This window comes from Tachypleus tridentatus, chromosome 9 (assembly GCF_004210375.1).
Source record: "Tachypleus tridentatus isolate NWPU-2018 chromosome 9, ASM421037v1, whole genome shotgun sequence".
Lineage (NCBI taxonomy): Eukaryota > Metazoa > Arthropoda > Merostomata > Xiphosura > Limulidae > Tachypleus > Tachypleus tridentatus.
The window spans coordinates 132213333-132235639 of record NC_134833.1 but is presented as its reverse complement, the minus strand read 5'-3'; the positions used below and the strand labels follow the sequence as shown (position 1 = coordinate 132235639).

The following is a 22307-nucleotide window of genomic DNA, read 5'->3' as shown; positions in this document are numbered from 1 at the left end:
AGAAACTTGAACTGGAGTTCTCCAGCTAAAAAACATTTTTACTAAATCAAATGTCTTTCAGTGGAATAGTAAAGACAACCCATTATACATCTTTGTACATAAGAGCTAATAAATCTCAGGCTGATGATATCTTCATATAATACATAATGGTTATCTCTGTATATTTTTAATGATTAAATATGATCTGGGTAAGAACGTTTGGCATCCTTCTCCCCTTAATACTGGAAAAAACAGAGTATGTATTTTTCACTGTTTCACTTGTGCATGTACGCGCACGCACGCACGCACAGTACCACTTTACTTCCACCCATTATTATCAAACTATTTTCTTAAGAATAGTTTCTTGCCTTCAAATAGTTATATTTGGCAAGTAATTATTCATTTATAAACTAAGATTTAATCTATGAAATGCAACAAAAGTAAATAGTACAAAACCAGAAAATGATATTACTGTGCCCTTTCTACTTGTAAAAACTATTATAATCTAGCAGAACTTGAAATAAATATTTGTATGTCTCTATGATTATATGCAAAGTGTAAATATTTTCATCTGTTTTATTTTATCAAAGCTTTATGTTGTCATTGGTTAGTAATATGAAAGTTGCCATTAAAAGTTCATCATTAAATATATTTTCCTTTCCATAATTTTAATAAACATCTATAAAGCAGGAACGTCACTAAGTTTCCATTTTCATGACGTAAAATATTTTCAAACCATAATAAATACTTTTGACAAATACAATTAGTATTTTAAAGGTTTATTTAAAGTCACAAGAGGGCTACATTTTCTTTTTTTTACAGCAAAATCGAATCAGTGCAAACAGTTTCATCACAATACTTTTATCTTACAGAATACATCTTTAACCTTAAACGTAGTTTACATAAATATTTATTGCACAAAAATATACTCAAATCTTTTCTACAATACCAGTATGTTAAAAGAACTTTCACAGTCATTTATCTTCTAGCATTCTGTTTTTAAATTCATCTACTTAAACTGCCCATACTTTTATCTAACACATCAGTGAACCAAGGTATTTCTTTAATAAACTGCAAAAATATTTTGTAAAGTACGGTTTCTTGATCCTAGTGTACAATACTCTATTTGTGAAGTGTATTTAAATATTTATTTTGAGTTTTAACAACTGTATTTTACCTTCATTTTATCTGGAAGAAAATTTAAATACCAGTATGTATACATGAATTAACGACAAGCAAAAGAAAATAAGGTTGTTGCTATGACAGTTTTGGATATGTGTTAAATGTTTATACAGATATTTGATGAATATACGTTGATGTGGAAAGGTCTGATATGTCAGGTAGCGTATCGACTTATACCTAAACGATTTAACAATATTTTGCTATACATGTATTTTGTTACAATGTAACCTACTTTTACGTAACTGCTGAACAGGTTTAAAATAAATGATGGGGTAAAATATGAAGACAAGTTTTTATCAATATCAAGTAGTTTATGTTAAGCGGGTTACTTTAACTAGGCCTACTGTGCGTAATATACTATAAACTACTAAGGCACAACTCTTGAGAGAATAAACTATATCCAAGAATTTAAGCAGTGTATATTTATTGAACCTGAATAATAGAATCCTAAATTAATTATGTTAAATTTGATTTAATTTTGCTGGTTTCACTTCAGCATGCTAGCTTCAGGAAAACGCCTATCAAAATATATATTTAAGTGTTAGTGATTAAAAGCAACAAGTGCAAAAATACCAACACACTTAATGGTACAAGTGCTCGTATTCGAAAGCTGTCATAAATACTTTAGAAACGTAAAAGTGAAACGTGTTTGTCAAACACACTCTTTTGTCTAAAAAAACAAGGTTTTCCCATTAAATTACAAAAAAAAACTTATTTGGTTCTGGAAATAGTTGAGAAAAATAAGCTAATAAATTAGAGTTTTACTATTAAAGAAATAATTTTGTTTGGTTTGATGACACTTTACCCTGACAATAACATTCCTTCTTCGATTATCCGTACCAACCACGTAGTATTTCAAACAGTGAAGTGACACGTCTTCGGTATCAGGATAGTAATGGGAATTTATAATATTATGAATAGTTTTCTATGATCAACAGTGTAGATTTTAGATAATTTTAAACGCAACAATTTATATACAAACACGCAGACAAACACAACAGTCTCTGTACAAACATGATGACAAGCGCTGTTGCTGTAACTTTTTAAATAACAGTAAAAATATTTATCTAAATCGAATTATCGAGATCATAGCATTGTTTCAATGAATAACCTCGGCAAACGAACTTTTCCTCAAAATGATTAGTTTTCTAATTAAAAACAGTAATTCTTATATATATATATATATATACACGCATACATAGATACATTTATTTAAAGCTTTAGATTTATAGCAAAGATAACTCTGAAGATCTTGTAAATAGACGTTAAGCCTTACACGTTGAAATCATTTATTTGGTGTTTCAGTTCTATTGAAGCTACGTTTATGATAAACTTACAAAATATTTTAACATTTTGCGTCACGGTGTTAGATATTCTTCAACCATAACATTGAAAAAAAGATAAAGTAGAAGCGACAGATAGTTGGAGAAAAGTGTTAGAGCATAACCTGTTCAGATGAAAACAGAATTATGTAGAAATTACGATTTTATGTATTAAAACAAGGTTCACTTGTTTAATATTTAAAATAAGACAATCTTTACCGCTATTGAGAAGTTCGATCAACTGTATATTTCGTTTTATTACACCAGTGTAGCCTAGCCCACATTCTTCTGTTTCTATGCTTTGAATTTTGTATTCTGCCACGTCCCATCACTTCAAAAATCAATAGGCTCCATTTCTACTCAATTTATAAATCTTAATCTTGGTCAAGCTAAATGTAGAAAGGAGAGATTAATAAGAGAGTAAAATTTGTCTTCTAAATAGGAATATACTTGATAACAGTAAAATTTGTGTTCATGATATACAAGCTGATTATCACATTTAAAAGCTTATTGTACATTTAAGAATTGGCCTAATTATCAGACATTATAAAGTTACCGTCTTCTAGCTTTAAACAAATGCCTCAAAAATCTCAGGAGTCTACTTTTAACGAATTTCACCAAAACAGTTTAAACGACTGTAACGAACGGCACGTTTGGAACGAGATAGTTGTCAGCATCAAGCAGTTCCTGATCCGGTTGAGGATCTAAGGAGGCTCCAGGTTGATGATCCGGGCATTTGTCTACCAGGTGTTGAAATATTTCTTCGAAGCTCAAGCGATCTCGTGGTTCTGTTTTCCAACAGCCAGCCATGATGCTGTAAATGAATGAAGGACAGTCTTCTGGTGGACTCAACAAGATTCCCTGGAGAATGAGCTTAACCACCTATAAGTGAAAATTGTGAACTTGGCTTCACTGTCTCACTCTTAACAATTATTACAAAAGAAAGAATAGACTGTACTATAACATAAATATACACAATGTAAAGATTTCCAGCGTTTTCTACACTAACAGTAATTATTAATCACTAGTAATGTTATTATTTAGCATAATATGAGGCTTGTTTAAAAATGCGGAAAGATTTATGATATTTTCAAAGAAACTGCTACGAGCTTAAAAATAAACTGAAAAGCTCTCACCTTATTTTGCTTAAATTCTTCCCTAATGTTTAGCCTTAAGCTAGCTTCTACTAGATTTACACTGACCACATATTTTATTGTGACCCCTACCTTAGATATATATTTTGAATAGCTTATTTATTTGCATAAACATATTAAAAATTATGTGAGCGTTCAGATGATTGCTTCAACTTTATAAGTGCAAAAAATAATCAGATCACGTTTAGTCTACAAAACAACGTTTAAGACTAGCGAGCCTTCACTTTCAGAATTGCGTAGTAAATCATGTATTATAAATTTAAAAAAATATTAATGTGATCGAGGTTAAGTGCTAATTAAACACTAGGTGTTACTTTCCATAGATTAGTTAATCAAGAAAAATATCCACTTTATTGCCTTGCGTGATTGGCGAGCTACTGGGAGAGCGTGAATTGTGAAAACAGTTTTGGCCCATTCAATAGCCTCTTTACAACAGAGCACACTGCGATGTCTTTCTTGTCATTACTAAAAGAATGTTTTATATAAAAGTCATTGGGTGTTTTATTTTATTTTCGAAAAAAACACGTGTCAGGCGCTAAAGAAGGTAATGCTATCAACATATAAGTTTATTTGGAAAGATGGACATTTTTAGCACTTATTGGTGTAAATTGTTTTCGACGAGTAGAAGAAGGATATCAATGGTTAAATTTAAAGGTTTATTTGAAGTTTGACTTTCTAATTCTACTTGATCTTCAACTTTAGGTACGCTGTTATATGGTAGAATGCAGATAACCAAACGTTAGCATTTTGGATGTACTAGCGTGAACGGCTGATACTTTTCACATGGGGTTCTTCAGTGATATACGACCTTAATTATCTTTTGAATTTACGTATTCAATATAACAAAGATATGTATAGATACACATAAGTAACGTCACAATTTCTCTAGTTTCAAATATGAAGCAAGTAAAAGATCAGTTGATACTAAGAACTAAACAAAGTTGCAGTTGCTTTTCCATATTTAAACGGCAGTAACTTATAATCTCTGATACTACATCTCTTCGGGATTCAGGTTCATGAAACTGACTAAATTTGTGATAGATTCATAACTTGTTTTAGAGAGTTAACAATTGAAAAAACTCGGTAAAACTAAATGATTAGCTCAGAACTACTTTTTATTCCGCTTATGTGAGTGTTGTATGTCTAGGTGTGTTGTTGTTTTTTTAAACAAAAAATACAGGCCTGCGATGTTTTTATTGTCTTGAAGTTTTATATGTTCTATGGTAATTCCTATACACTGAATCCAAAAACGATATCTATTTTATTCCATTACGTACAGATTTTTTTCGCAAAACGTACTTTTACCTAAGTGAATCGTTTTCACTGAAATCGGATCATATTTTTTATGCTTAAAATATTTATAAAAAATCCTTACGTGATAGAAAAAAATGAATATTATTTTCTAAATCTGCGTTATTGATTTATGGAAAATATGTTATTAAAATCAAAACAACTTTTATAAAGTTTCATTTCACAGACCTGTGTGATTTTTTGGAAGACGAATGGTCATACGAGAAAAAGTGTCTTAAAAAAAACAGAGAAAATGTATATTCGCGATTTAAAAAGAAGAGAGAATACATATATTAAGGATTTGTGTGAAATTTTAATAGTTTTGTGAGTAATAGAACTAAGATCCTTTTTTAATGTTAAGTTTAGGTTACAATGGAAATTAAAACTTTTAATTGTACAGGTGCGGCTATTTTGATATGTTTTTATATGTATCGACTGTAACCAGTTTTTCCCTTTGAATTCTCGTTTCAAGCATCATCTTAAAGAATCATGATAAAGTGGGCATAATAAATAAGTTTATTATACCCAGTATTTAATTAAACTCGCAGTCTAGATTCAAGAGGTAAGAAAGAAGTCAGGTAGTAATATGTTTTTATATCGTTAATTCAAAAAATTAAATATTTTGCATACATTCTTGGAGGTTTTACCTCCTAACCTACAGATGGCACTGCAATGCGAAGATAGCAAAGACGCTACAACTGGAAAGCTATATTTAATCGAAAGACGGCGCAGGACTGAAATCTCACTTCGTACTCTTTTCAGTTGTGCCGTTATTCCGTGTATCACAGTGAAACCAATAGTTCAATTACAGGATAAAAATGACGATTCGATAAGCTATTTTTAGCCACGGCATAGCGGCTTAAATAATTACTCCATTTTTTTTTATTTTTTTTTTCAAGTACAAACTGTTAGCTCAAAGCTCCGTCATCTCTTCACCGATTTAAGGTCTAATTACAGTTTCGGACTCAGAAGGACAAACTCTTTCGATTTATTTGTTTGACAACGCCCAAGGTCTCATAAATTATTATAATCCAGTCTTGCCTAAAATAATTTCAATTTGAAAGTAATCTGGTAGAGATCCCGATGAGCAATGAAATCGAATCGGGAATACGCTTGGTATTACTGTGGTTCAAAGTTATAAATAATAAATGCCTCAATGATTAATTTACTTTAATTTTGCCTAAAAGAATTTCAAATGCCGTGGCTATTGAAGATTTCCCTTTGTTTTAACCTTACACCTTACACTCCGAATCCCGTCATCAAACATTCTCGCTCTCTGAGTATTAGACGTTGTCTGCGGACTCACACCGCTATAAACCGGATTTCGATACCTGTGGTGGGCAGAGCACAGATAGCCCATTGTGTAACTTTGTGCTTAATTCTAAAAAAAAAAAAAAAGCAGTTGTAAAGGTGTTAAAATTCGATGGTCAGTCGTAATATTCGTTGATAAATAGTTGCCCTAAGAGTAGGCTGTGAATCGTGTTGACTAGCTGTCTTTTCTCTAGTCTATCACTCGCAACTTAAAGACGACCTAGCTCAGGCAGTTCTTGAGTGGATTTGCGTGAAATCCAGCAAAGAGACAAACTCTCCTAGAAGTAAATAAAGTGAAAATTCTGATTATTCCATTAGATGTACGATCATACCTCTTCATTGGAGTGACCGTAGTAAGGTTGTTTCCCGTAGGTAAATATCTCCCACAACACGACACCATAAGACCACACGTCAGACTCAAGTGTAAACTTGCCGTGCATAATGCTCTCGGGTGCCATCCACCGAACTGGAAGCATCCGGGAACCACCAATCTGAAAAGCACAAAAGGGTAGTGTTATTGTACATTCACGGTAAATGTTCGTACATTCATTATATATTCACCTAATTATAATATGTTGTTCAACAACAGTATGTTTCCATGGTTATGTTGTTTTATAACAATAATGTGTTCACATGGTAATTTCTTTGTATCACAATATGTTCGTGTTGGTTTGCGATCTTGTTGAATCTTGTGTGTTGTTGTGTGTCTATTATACGTTAATATTTTTTTTTATATCTATCACGTTTGCATTTTCTTGTTTTCGTATAACTATCATATGCTTACGTGTTTATGTTGTACAGTTATCACATGTTCACATTTTAATGCTATTGTGCAATCATCAGATGAACATATGTTTATCAGAGTTATTGTAACGTTTTTCAGATTTTGATATGCTATTGTCCGTAGAAAATATGTGATTGTAAGTTTAAGCTGTATTCATCTACCACACGTGTTCATGTTGTTTTATAACTCTCAAGGTGTTCACATTTTTATGTCGCTGTATATCCGCCATATATTTATATTATTGTTCGACCACGGCATGCATGTATGTGTTTATGTTGTCGAACAACCATTATATATTATTATGGGTTTTTACTATAATTTTTCTTTTCAATTTTTAGAGCGTACAGTCTCATGCGTTAACTAGAGGGGCACTTAGTGGAGAGCATATCTTCGCCATACAGCACTAATTATATTCGGCCTTAAAAACAAAAACTGTCTGTGTGTCCTCCATTTTCAAAGGACACGGTGCATTTTTGGCAGGACACTGAAGACTATTGTTTCTCATATTATGTTTATTATTATTTTGGCTAAATTATACAGCAAAAATAGTGTGCAAAATCACTCCCAATGTTACCAGATAGAGATTTATTTGGATTCTCGTAACCTTGACTCACTCTCCAAAAAAGTTGGGTCATGAATCCAAAAACATGATAACCTTCGCCCTAATCCATTTATTTGTTTTGGAGAAATCTTGCTGACAAACACACACACAGACAGGGGTGGAAGCATAACTTTTGTCCACCTTCGATGGCGGATGTAGTATTGGCCAATTCTAATAAAATTTAATTTTATTATTTAATATAATTCTAGCAGTATCACCCAACATTTTGCCATCAACATCGTTCTAAAAGCTCAATAAATTCAAAATTATTAACTTAACCTACAAAATCGAAAATAATAAACGAACAAAGATTCTTCAAAAAAACCTTGCAGTGTGCTTACGTTAACAAGAACCATAGTTAGCGTGTGTAAGTTGTTAGCTTCTTTCCGGTATTTTATGGACATAAGTTTAGATTGAAGTCTACAAAAGTCTTAGACAGGGCTATCGTTAACTGCATTATTTACATCGAAGGAGTAATTTGATTGACTCTCAGGAGAACAGGTATTACATTGTAAACATTACAAATCCTATCATATTGAAAATATCTTCCTCATTAATGAGAACCAGAAGATTTAACTTATTCGTTGCTTCAGAAAGAATCTGGTCCCGTTTTTATATTTCTCATAGAAAAAGGAAGTTAGTAGAGTCACTAATCTGACATCATTTCGGGGAATTAGTGGAGATTAGACCCAATTGTAAGAATTCCCCTTCTTCTTCAAAGCTGAACATAGCTCTGTTGCAAGAGAAGCATGGGTATTGGTTGTTTATTGAATATTTATATAAGAAAAGCAGAAATAAAAATATGTACTCTTCCAAAATATGCTTTGAGTGTTTGACTAATAATCGTTTCCCATTGATTTTTTGTTTTAATCGTAATAATATGAAGAAAGAAGGTGCTTTCATCTGCGTATCTGGAGAATCACGTATTTTTAAGGATTAGATTATTTTGAAATTTAGGTAGCACTAATAAACTGATATATCTCAAAACATTACAAACAATTAATTATCTACAACTTATACCTATTCCACAATCACCTTTCTATACTAAATCTCACGCAACAAATAATTTTGCCTGGCAGATAGAGTCAAGTAAGTAGTTGACAAAAAGGCCCGGCATGGCCAAGTGTGTTAAGGCGTTAGACTCGTAATCCGAGGGGCGCGGGTTCGAATCCCAGTCGCATCAAACATGCTCGCCCCTTTTAGCCGTGGGGGCGTTATAATGTGACGGTCAATCCCACTATTCGTTGGAAAAAGAGTAGTCCAAGAGTTGGCGGTGGGTGGTGATGACTAGCTGCTTTCTCTCTAGTCTTACACTGCTAAATTATGGACGGCTAGCGCAGATAGCCCTCGAGTAGCTTTGTGCGAAACTCAAAATAAAAAAAAAATGTTGAAAAAGAGGTCCCTAAGAGCAACGACTTTTCTCTGGGAGACAGAGTCGGATAAACATATTAAAAAACAGGTCGCTAAGATAAATTTGATTCGTCCTAATAACAACTATACAGGAAAATTTGCTCTGTCATACCTTGTAGTAGTCGCACGTATATATGTCACGTGACATTCCAAAGTCGGAGATTTTGACAATTAGGTTTTCTCCAACCAAACAGTTCCTTGTGGCCAAATCCCTGTGTACGAAGTGTTGCGATGATAGGTATACCATTCCATTCGATATCTGAGTGGCTATCCAGACGAGATCAGGCTAAAACAGGAGAAATCATATTGGCACTTTGGATTACCAGGAAAGGGGGGGATTCATTAAACCATATCATTTAATTGTTTACAAATTTTATTTTAAAACCATATTTATGTTTAAGTAAATAAATATTCCACAATACGATGGCTGTTCAAAAAATACGCGGACTCACGTCATAAAACAAAATGTACTTTATTTAGAAGTTACAGGTCTGGGCCCCCATCAAAATAATCAAAGTACTCTCCTCCCCAACGCACACACTTATCCCAACGGTGTTTCCACTTGTTGAAACAGTCCTGGTACGCTTCTTTTGTAATGTCCTCCAGCTCCTTCGTCGCATTTGCCTTAATCTCGGGAATCGTCTCAAATCTTCTTCCTTTCAAGGGTCTTTTGAGTTTGGGGAACAAGAAAAAATCGCAAGGAGCAAGGTCAAGTGAGTAGGGGGGGTGGGGAAGAACAGTGATCGAGTGTTTGGCCAAAAACTCACGAGTTCTGAGGCACAAATTTCGCAGCAACGCAGTGCATCTTCAATTTTTCGGTCAAAATCTCGTAACAAGATCCAACTGATATCCCACACTCTTCAGCAAGCTCCCTGACAGTCAGACGTCGATTTGCCCGCACCAGGGTGTTGATTTTGTCGACGTGTGGGTCGTCAGTTGACGTGGAAGGACGTCCAAGACGCTCATCATCTTCAATGGACTGTCGACCATCCTTAAAACGTTCATGCCACTTGAAACATGCCGTACGATTCATAACAACATCACCGTAAGCGGTGTTAAGCATAGCAAAAGTTTCAGTCGCAGATTTTCCAAGTTTAACACAAACTTTCACAGCAAGTCGTTGCTCCTTCAGGTCATTCATTCTGAAATCTGCCAAACGAAAAAAACGCACTTCACTTAAAACCGCGTAACTAATACACAAATGAAGATATCTGCAATCGGGAAATGGCTTCGTAATCAGCTGATCTGTGCGAACCTAGCGACACCAAGCGGATTCCCCTGGAACCAACTGGAGCCGCGCAATTCAAACAGTCCGCGTATTTTTTGAACAGACCTCGTATTTTCTCGTACTGCTCTTGAAATGACTGTAATTCTGTACTTTGTTAACAATAGAGTTTTAATAACTACTTTCTCTAAAAACATAAAGGAAACATAAATGTCCAGTAGTATTTATAAAAGATGAAAACTGGACTGACTTTTGTTTGCGGCTGCAACCACATTATATAATAGAATGAAGTATAATCCCATTTTACTCAATCTATTTGTATAGCATAAGAAATATAACATAATCTATATTATATTACCTGTTCCAGCTAATGTGATCTAGTTTTTCAGGATTTATGGACTGTAGCTTTACAAGTAACATGACTTTAAAACATAAACTAGCCAATTTCAGCTCATATCTACCTATTTTATTTGTATGATACACTAACCACGTGACTTTCTGACATTAAATATCCAGTCTTACTTATATCTACCTGTTTTATTTGTATGGTACACCAACCTAAAACTTTAGAAAACGAACTAATTATTCTCAGCTTACTTGATTTAGCTGATAAGCTACATATTCTGGGGGTATTCGTAAACATGGACTGTTACTCCTGAGCAGCTCAGCCAAGTCTCCATACTGCATGTACTCAAAAACCATCCAGGGTGTGCTGCCAGTGTCTGAAGGAAAACATGTCGTCTATGACTTATCAAAATAATTCATCATTAAACATTTTCGTAAAGAGCTTAGAATACACTTGACCATTACTATGATTACTACTCATACTAGGCTCAAAGATGTTGTCAAAGGTGTTTTAAGATCCAAATAATATCTATTAAAAATCTCTCAGAGAGAATTCTACTACGAAGATATTTTAAAAGTTTATTGACCCTTGACAGTTAGACGTGTTTTGTATGTGGATTGTACATGTGAATGATTGTACATTTTCTATTCGTCTTCTTAACACGCTAAATTTACTTTTCTTCACATATGTAGAAAACATAGATACGGTTATGTTTTATTTTAGTTCCATAATAACATTCGTGTTTAAGAATAAACCTGAAAATTAAAAGAGCACACACATACAGAATAAATTCGAGATACAAAAACTGAGACATAATTTTGATAAATGTCGAATCGTATGTAACATTACCTTAAAAGGATTCGCCAGTTTGTAATTGTTTGTGAAATTCCATTATTTGAGAATATAACCTTTTGTTTCACAATTCTTCAGTAGAAAATCATGAACTTTGTTAATGTGCAGCAAAGTTTTGAACATTAGCTTAATATAACAAGAATGTTAAATTATTCTGTTATTACAATGAAGCTAACAGGTTGTTAATCTTGTATTAATACATATTCTTCAATAAACACATATATATGTTTATAGATACATTCTTTTATTTATATCATATGTCATTTATATGATATGTCATATTACATCACTGCATTTTAATACACACAAGGGAGCCATAAAGCTTGATATTATATATATGGTTGGTTGTTATTCAAGTGTTGCTTGTTTCACGTCATTGTTTGTTTGTTTTGAATTTCGCGCAAAGCTATACGAAGGCCATCTGGGCTAGCCGTCCCTAATTTAGCAGTGTAAGACTGGAGGGAAGGCAGCTAGTCATCAAAACCAACCGCCTACTCTTGGGCTACTTACCAACGAATAGTGGAATTGACCGCACATTATAACGCCCCCACAACTGAAAGGGCGAGCATGTTTGGTGTGACAAGGATTTGATCCCGCGACCCTCTGATTACGAGTCGAGTACCTTAACCACTTGGCTATGCCGGGCCCGTTTCACATCATTTCGCAAAGTTTGTAATATTGTTAGACGCATAGAATCAGTGTACTAAAACAGAGTTAGTCTGTGGGAATGTAACGTGAAAAGTAACAGTAACAACACCTACAGGGGCCCGACACGGCCTAGCGCGTTAGGCGTGCGACTCGTAATCCGAGGGTCGCGGGTTCGCGCCCGCGTCGCGCTGAACATGCTCGCCCTCCCAGCCGTGGGGGCGTATAATATGACGGTCAATCCCACTTTTCGTTGGTAAAAGAGTAGCCCAAGAGTTGGCGGTGGGTGGTGATGACTAGCTGCCTTCCCTCTAGTCTTACACTGCTAAATTAGGGACGGCTAGCACAGATAGCCCTCGAGTAGCTTTGTGCGAAATTTCAAAACAAACAAACAAACACCTACAGATAAATACAAAAGTTCTATTGTGAAATGATAAGTAAGACCACGTGTAGGTTACGTGCACCGACTGGTAAAGCTGGAGGTAAGGTACAGTTGTGCTTTTCGCAAAGCGGTTAGAAATCTACAGTAAAATATACTTTAGTTCGTCGCATGTATCGAACTTAGTAGGCTAGCCCGATAACGTTTTAACCTTTGAAAATCAGAATTTTAAAAGCATCGAAGTTGCCATCTTGGAATACATAGTCACCCCCACCCAAAAAAAAAAGAAGCTAATGAAATGAAGTTTAGTAATACGTGTTTGAGCTATGAAACGTTTGTTTTTAGTACAGTTAAAAACAATAATGTGCATAAATATAATATATGCATGTAGTTGTGTACACTGTTCGTTTGTAGGTAAGCACAAAGCTACACAATGGGCTATCTTTCCTCTGCTCATTACGGGTATCGAAACCCGGTTTCTAGAGTCGTAAGTCCGCAGACATAGCGCTGTGCTTTTGTGGAAAAGCTGTGCACACACACATATATAGTTACCATGTTGAATTACCTACATGTAGGCAAATCGTGTTTCCAATAAAAAGAGAAACCTTTTCTAAATGTAAGTATTTGATTTCACAGACCTTGTGCTGTTTAAATGCATTAGGAAAGTCTAAATAATTGCCGACGCTCCAAACATTTCAAACTTTTACATTGCTCTTTGGCAGTTGTTTTAATTTTAAAAAAAATAGAAGTCGTGTTTCAAACTCGAGTCTTAATGAAAAACAACAACAAATTTTGAAGGATATGTAGCCTTTGTTGACACGCAGTGTATTAGTGGACTGTGAATTTTATTACCCTACTAACTATGACCTGACCTTTGATAAGGCAAGCATTCACTGGCCCAAAGATATAGTTTTCTAGAGTAGGGCGTTGCATGGAACGTTTCTGTTACACAAATAATTTAAATGCTTTATATGAGAAAAGCGTTTATTTAAAAACCGTCAGAAGATTGTAGCGGTTTCACACCTTTTATAATATTGATTTGGTTGTTCAACCTTATCACACCCCCTAATTACACCACTGTGTTAATAAATAGTGCTGATTTGGTTGTTCAACCTTATCACACCCCCTGATTACACTACTGTGTTAATAAATAGTGCTGATTTGGTTGTTCAACCTTATCACACCTCCTGATTACACCACTGTGTTAATAAATAGTGCTGATTTGGTTGTTCAACCTTATCACACCCCTGATTACACCACTGTGTTAATAAATAGTGCTTTTTATAAAAAAAAAATATAGTTTTACATTCCATTAGCACACGTTATGAAAAGAGCAGACAAAGAAGCAGTTCTTTTGTAATACCAGACCTACCTTTCATCACCACGCCCACAAGCGTAATGATGTTCTCATGGTTGAAGGTCGACATAATTTCAACTTCACGTTCAAAATCATTCTGAGCTTCTGAGGTAGCGCCATCTTTGAGGATCTTGATAGCTACTGGTACAATGTCTCCAGTTGGTTGGGTGTAAAATCCTACCATCAACAAATGGATTCATATTAAGTCTAGTTCGGAAAGTTTGAAAATAAAGTAAAATGCTTTGATGCATTTCAACTAATGTAAACAAATAAGTCCACCCACTTGAAGTTTCACTCATCTAACGAAATTTCAGTCATAATTCTGAACACTTAAAGAGGAATATTAAACATCCAAAGATAAAGAGAGTTTGTTTGTTTTACATTTCGCGCGAAACTACACGAGAGTTATCTGTTCTAGCCGTCCTTAATTTAGCATAGAAAGACTAGATTGAAGGCAACTAGTCATCATCACCCACCACTAACTCTTGGATTAATCTTTTATCGACGAATTGTAGGACTGACCAGCAAATTATAACGCCTCCATAGCTGAAAGGGCGAGCATGTTTAGTGTGACGGGGATTCGAACCTGTGACCCTCAGACTGCGAGTTCAGTGCCCTAGCCTGGCCATCCCATGCCGATAAAGAGATAGGAGGATTTACCACAGTCAGCATGAATAATTGTTAGATATTCGTATTCAGAAATAGGTGTACCTTAATCAAAAGCTTATGCATTTCTAGATTCTTAACTAAAACACGTGATCAAATCAATTACATAGCTAACAATATCACTAATAATAATAAGGCTTAATCTTTTATCCACAATTTTCATAACAAAATTAACTGAAATTTATAATTAAATTCAAACAAAATTAGAAGACGATAAAGAATAACGTATTCATTCATTATAATTTCAGGCGATTAACAATTACGATTAACAATAAAAAAAAAACTTTAACATTTCATATGATTTATGAGTTTTGCGTTTTATGTTCTTTTATTAGACAGTGCGCCAAGGGTGGAAAAACAACAGTTTCTAAATGGCGCCTTATCATACAAGACAACAGCACCAAAGAAATTCCATCAGATATTGCATCCTCTATAAAATATATAATTTTTCAAACCACTTATCTTGAATTAGAAAATTATACAGTTTAGAAACACAAGTTAAATCACATACCTTTATGAACCTTGCCAAAGCATCCTTCACCAATTTCCTCTAGGAATGACAGATTATCTCGGGATATTTCAATATCTCGCATCATTTTTAGTAGAGGGGCATCTGGAGAGTTAGAATAGTAGTTAGGGTTAGTCACATACTGCTGCATGATCTTGCTTAGAGAGCCGGCAGATGGAGCCTGTGAGGGCTTTCTTCCCAAACAGATCAGTGGCCATCTTGCAGCATGACGTTTCTTCCAGATGCATACAACTAGACTAGAAATTACCATTACGGCGAGGACAACTAGACAACCGAAGAGGACGGTTGGATGAGAAGTAATAATAGGGGAAGGATGAAGATGGCTAGATGAACTATTGGTAGTAAACGTGTTCTGTAAGAATGATAAGAAAAGACTTCATATTTACTTCAGGTTTTTAACGTTTCTTGCTTACAGTGATAAGAAAAAGAAAACATCTGTGCTGTATATAAAATGACTTAGTCCAGAATTTGGAAAAGTTACAAGTCACTTGCTTGACGACTTCTTTTAATTATGCATATGATTTTTTACGCTAACTCCAGAAATTTAGATATGATGTTAGAATTTTCAGATATAGTATTCACCCCAATGTTTCCATCATATTGATATAGAGTAAGATATATCCATTCCTTTAGTGAACAATTTATCATGACATACATATCTGAATGTGACTATTTAGATCTGTAAATACTATTCTAAGTGTGAAAACGTACATAACTAAAAGGCATATATTTATATTATGTATAGCGTTTAGTGTCGAATCATTAAGTATTAACCATGAAATTGCTTAAATGCATCTTTGAGAGCTACTCTTTATTAATTTGCACTCTTATAATCTTAATTACTATCAGTTTTCAAATTTATACTTTCAGCTAAATTTTGTGTATTTTGAATTTAATAATCTTGATTTCTCCTTCCTGTGTAATTTATTTACAAATTTCTTAAATGACGATTAGTCCTAACAAATTGTTTCAGCTCCAGGTTCAAAGATGTTGTCGATAATATTCAGCTTCACTGTTCATTAAAATGGATATGAAAACTAAAATCTGTAGGTTTTGTTTCGTTGTCTAAATGTTTCTCTCATACAAGGGTACAGGTTTCACCCGTGGCCAAGTTCTTGATTTCGGAGATGACCAGTTTGGTTCGATTCCGTACGATATCACAAAATGTTTCCCAAACTTTGAGCTGAGATTTTCTAAAAAGTGACAGTCAGCTCCTTAGCATAGCAAAAATAGGGTACTGATTATTTGCAGCCCTTCATATAGTCAGTAGGATAAAATTATGGATGGAGATATGTAGTCTTAGTAGCTTTGCTTAAACCAGATACAAATATACTCTCACTGATCGTTTTATTTAATTTCGCGTAAGGCTACACAAAGGCTGCCTGAAATTTCTACTCCTATCTGCGCGCATCTTGTTAATAAAATAGGATAGCGAAAAACCACATATAAAATAAGTGGTTCCTAATATTATAAATTATAGATATAAATCACAGACAGACACGTACATGTGTGCGTGCGCATCTTTTTAATCAACCATTCTAGTGAAAAGAACACACAGAAAAGAAGTAGTTCCTTGTATAACAACTTTTAATATATATATTATACGTTCCAACAATGGCTTTTATATCATGTATTTTAGCAATAAAAGTATAACCTAATGTTGTTAAGAGGCTATGTGCTGAAAATATAAACTTAAATGTTTAAACTACAAAATTGAAAAAAAAATCGTTGTTTTCTGATTTATAGGCTACCTTAATTAAGAGGTTTATTGTTTATTATCCGTGTTTTTTATTTAAGTTTAAAATCGGACGACAAGTCTGATCCCATCCTGTAAAGAGGTTATACTTTTATGCTAAGATAGGTTCGGAATACACACATTGACACAGTCATGTAGAATATAATCAATGTAATAACCTGAGCGAAGCCGGGTATTTCCGCTTGTAGTACATATGTGGTTTGTTTGTTTGTTTGTTTGTAATTAAGCACGGAGCTACATAATGGGCTAGGTGTGTTCTCCCACCCGGGGTATCTAAACCCGGCTTCTAGAGTTGTAAGTCCACAGACGTGCCGCTGTGACACTGCGGGGTAGTAAATATATACTTTGTTTGTTTGCTTTTGGTTTTTAGTTTGTTTTGAATTTCGCGCGAAGCTACACGAGGACTGTCTGCGCTAGCCGACCCTAATTTAGCAGTGTAAGACTAGAGGGAAGGCAGCAAGTCATCACCACCAACCATCAACTCTTGGGCTACGCATTTATCAAAGAATTGTTGGATTGACCGTAACATTATAACGCTCCCACGGATAAAAGGGCGAGCATGTTTGGTGTGACGGGAATTCGAACTTGCGATCTTCAGATTACAAGTCAAGCGCCCTAACCACATGGCCATGACGGGCCGTAAATATATGGAAAAGAAAACAATGTAGCATACAAAATAGTGGGCCCGGCATGGCCTAGCGCGTAAGGCGTGCGACTCGTATTCCGAGGGTCGCGGGTCCGCGCCCGCGTCGCGCCAAACATGCTCGCCCTCCCAGCCGTGGGGGCATTATAATGTTACGGTCAATCCCACTATTCTTTGGTAAAAGAGTAGCCCAAAAGTTGGCGGTGGGTGGTGATGACTAGCTGCCTTCCCTCTAGTCTTACACTGCTAAATTAGGGACGGCTCGGTGCAATGGGCTAACAACCTACTCACTTAACTACTTGTTGAAGAATTCGCAAGCGATTGTGGCCCTAAGTTCCTAGATGGAATCTAATGGTGATAACATAACAACAACAATACAAAATAGTGTTTCTTTTCTGTCTATTGCTGTGTAAACAGGTGTTAGTACTAGTTTAAATTTGCCAAACACTCTTAATTAAACTACCTGCAGAAGATATTTATTAGCGCCTGTGAGAAATAATTGTGACGTCAGCAAACATATATAAAAAGTGAAAAAACACTGAAACATGGATTATTTTTCGTTCACGGCCTTATGTGACACTGAAAAAACATTAAACATAAAATTAATAAGATGTCATTACAACAGGCTGACTCTCCTCGGTGAACTGATCAGATAGTCCGATGTTGCTTTGCTATAAGAAAACACAGACATACAACAGGCTCTCCGGTTTACTGACAAACATGTGTCTCATACATATGTGGTACGTTTTATGGAATGGAAAAAAAAAAACTGTCACTCGAAATGACGTATAAAGAAAGTAAATAATGTTTTCAACATGATTTTTCTTTAATGTTATGTGAAAATGTGTTAGGAGTAGTCTGAAGTGTCAAACCCCCATTAAAAAAAATCATTGAAAAATACATATTGAAAATCAGTTTGAAAAAAAATGACGTCATAAAATTTAGATAAAGGGTTAATGAAAATGGAAAAATGCGTTTTTTATTCCTCAGACCATCAAAATAGTAAAGAATCAATAAATAATAAGTTAACAAGTAATACTCCCGGAATTATATAAGAAGCTTAACTATTTATCGCGAGTTGGATTCGAACTCAGGATCTATGGTGCATTATCGAATTCTCTAATAATTGGGTTTGTAAGTATTAAATAATTAAATTATAAATAATTGGCACTTTGTATAGTACCACAGACTAGTTAAAAGAAAGAGGATTATTTTTGCTTAACATAGCACATGTAGGTTACCGTAACATTTTCAGTACACATAAGCAAATAATACATATCTTTGTTAGTTTAACGTACCTTAAAACACACATTTCCTGAACGTACGACACTGTACCTGAGTATTTTATTAAAAGACGGTTTAAGTAATAACCTCTACGAAAACATTTTTCGAATTATTTTTTCACACTTTCCACAAGCAAGATGAGCACAAACTATTCAAGTCAATAAGTTTATATTCGATAATTGAAAAATATTGAAGATATATTTTATTTAAAAGGTCGCCCTAAATCAGCTTTAACGTCTTTCCTCTAGCACAGATACAGCTTATAAAATATTACTGTGAATTGTTTCTTTGTTTTTATTATTATTTTATTTAATTATTAAAGATATTAAAGTTAAGTATTAGGCTTAACAATAATCGACCTTAACACTGTTGTTCCATTTTGTCGTCTTCCCAGACGTTAAGGATTAACCCTCCTACTGTGATTTAGCATTTTATGTATTTGTTCGACATTAGACAATAGGTCTAACCTATTAAATATTTCACACTATAAATTGTTTGTTTTTGCATTTCGCGCAAGACTACACGAGGGTCAGCCGTCCATGATTTAGCAGTGTAAAATTAAAGGGAAGGCAGCTAAATCCACACACTGTCAAACTATTTAAGAAATGAATAGTGGGATTTATCACATTATAACGCCCTCCTGGATGAAAGGGCGAGCATGTTTGGTGAGACATTGATTTAAACCCGTGACTCTTAAACTGCAAGTCAAACGCCCTAAGCACCTGACCATACAAACTATCTTTCTAAAAAAGGGCACTCCGAAATTGTTTGACCACCTAAAATCACTTTTTAACCTATCTCTATCCTCAGGATACATCCCAATTTCTTGGAAGCTTGCTCATATATTAATGTTCCATAAGGAAGGAAAGCCAGCAAATAAACCTAATAACCTAATAGCTACCGACCAATCAGCCTGACCAGCTGTGTAGGCAAAATACTCGAAAGAATAATCAGTAATTGACTCTCCACATTCTTGGAGATAACATCAAAATTACCAAAGGAACAAAATGGATTCAGGAAATTTAGACAAACAACAGACCACCTAATCAGATTAACCGAAACCATAATAGATAGCTTCAATAAAAAAGAATGTACTATCGCTTGCTTCCTTGATATCGAGAAAGCATTCGACACTGTATGGCACGATGGTCTAAGGTTCCAAATGAATGAAATGGAACTACCGCGAGGAATTATTCGCTGGTTATCTAACTTTTTGGAAAACAGAAAATGTGGAGTAAATGTTGAAGGAACATTTTCTGAATACTTTACTCCTGAAGCTGGTGTCACTCAGGGAGTGGTGGTTATCCCTATACTCTTCATCATGTATGTAAACAATATGCCACTGAAGGATCTGAATCATGGATTCTCTTCACAGTTCGCAGATGATGTGGTAGTCTGGAAAAGTGACGCAACACCCATGATAGCAGCCACTAACATACAACCGCAACTAAATAGAATAAGTGAATACTGTCAAAATTATAGAATAAAAATAAACACAGCAAAAACACAACTCGTAGTATTTACGAAATTGACAAAACACAAAAAACAACAGCCAAAATTATATATGAATGGCACACTACTTCAGACTGCCCCATCGGCAAAATGTTTAGGTCTGACCTATGATTCAAAACTAACTTGGATCAATCATGTTAACGAAATTAAAAATAAAGTCTGGCGAAGAACTAACTATGCTAAGAGTCTAATTGGTAAAAACAGTGGAACATCTACAGATAACATAGTAAAAATCTATAAAACATATGTTAGACCTGTAATAAATTATGCAGCTCCAGCATGGATAACTGTAAGCAATAAAATAATTAAAACCAAACTACAAACAATCCAAAACACACTCCTCACAACTGCATACAGAGTTCCAAGAACTATATCATCTCAGTTCATTCACAAATATTCGAACATACCAACCATACCAGATAGACTCCTACATAGTACAATAATGTACTTTAATAAGAATTGGATGAAAAACGAATTACTATGCGAACTAGACAGGTATCTCATACATGATGAAGATAGTCCTAAATATCTCTCCCCAGTTAATTTATATTTTAAGCATAAAAATAAATAAATACATAAATAATAATGATAAATAATAAAAATATTAAATAATAATAATAAAAATGCCACCAACAAACTTGACATTCTGCTGATAGAATAAAATAATAACTATATATGAGCCACAATACATGGATCAAAATAATATTCAGTTCTACAATTACAAATACCAATCCGGCAAGACTATAAGTACGGGGAAGAGGAAGAGGTCATAGAGAACCTGACCCTCCAGGTTATGAACTTTTCTTACCCAAACACCGAGAGAAAGAGAGCACCTGACCATGCCGGGCAAATTATTGTTGAAAAGTAACACTTAATGATTCGAAAAAGAATGATATTCTAGTAGTTTGGTATTTTCAACAGATATTTTAACTAAATTAAAACTTGTCTGTTGTTTTTTTTTATAATTAATAAATTTTCCATTACCCAGTCAGTGAACCACAACGAACAATATTAATTTATGTAAACAGAACAACTCAGCCCAAGTCGATGAACTTTTTTTCCCGTCTTTACAAGCTGGTGCCATCTGGTGACCAAACAGTCATAACCCGTACAACACAAGTAACAGCTGTATCTTTTATAGTAGTGAGTAAGCATAATATATTTATATGAAGTATATTTGCCTCTAGGACGTTGAACAGGAATGTTGGTAATTACAAATTTTTAAACAAAACCAAACCTGAAGTGAAAACACACGATGTGTAGTATGAATAACTGGTTTGATAGAAATAACCAGACGTTTGTTGATATCATTCAGAAAAATAAAAATGTTTTCAAGGTCGAATGTTAAGTGTTTTCTTTCATTTTGTATGTTACCAAATTCAGTACATAGTTTAGTTGAACAAAGTTTCAGATGGTGATGAATTCCAATCAAACTTACCCCTTCAGATCCTTGATTAGTAGATGAGTTATGGTTGTCCAACATGGCACGAAGTTGAGGATAATGGAACGTTCCCTCTGTTGGGTGAGGAAGATAGACGTCGGTAATAACAACATCAAGGTTGGTTGTGTTAGTATCTGGAACTGAAAAATAAATTCGTGTTAATTATAAAGTTAGAGAATGAAGTTCGTCTTTAAACCTAAATAATTTAGGCTTTAATAGCGTTTCAACTGACTAACCAGGAAATTAGTCAAATCGATTAAAACCGAATCAAAATGGTAGAATAAATATGATTATTTTAAGGGTATACCTTAAAGCGATAATTATCCATGCAGGTGGCGTGATTTAATCAGAATTTAATGATAGCCGTTTGTATTAAGCAGTAGAAACTGCAAAAGTAATATTTTCCAAATGCGTAGATCGTGTACAAAATGCCAAGGAGAACTCTATAAAGATTGATAAATTCGTCTTTAATCAGAGTTGTTTAGACGAACGTGTTTACAAAGCTGTATTTTGTAATTTATGAAAGTAAATAGAATAATTTTTAAGTTTTATTTGAATTTCGCGCTAAGCTATACGAGGGCTATCTGAGCTAGCCGTCCCTAATTTAGCAGTGTAAGACTAGAGGGAAGGCAGCTAGTC

At 34.4% G+C, this 22307-nt stretch overlaps 1 protein-coding gene across 1 annotated transcript in view; it reads right to left on the bottom strand.

Moving 5' to 3' along the window:
* Nucleotides 1-767: 767 nt before the first annotated feature.
* LOC143226402 (tyrosine-protein kinase transmembrane receptor Ror-like) overlaps nt 768-22307 on the bottom strand; it is a 57573-nt gene continuing 36033 nt past the window's right edge. The window contains exons 3-9 of the mRNA XM_076457329.1: nt 21666-21808; nt 15015-15384; nt 13853-14014; nt 10856-10980; nt 9146-9319; nt 6571-6729; nt 768-3365 (exon numbers count right to left, since the gene is read on the bottom strand). Of these exons, the coding sequence (XP_076313444.1) occupies nt 3111-3365; nt 6571-6729; nt 9146-9319; nt 10856-10980; nt 13853-14014; nt 15015-15384; nt 21666-21808 (1388 nt within the window). The 3' untranslated portion in view covers nt 768-3110. The remainder of the gene's footprint in view (nt 3366-6570; nt 6730-9145; nt 9320-10855; nt 10981-13852; nt 14015-15014; nt 15385-21665; nt 21809-22307) is intronic.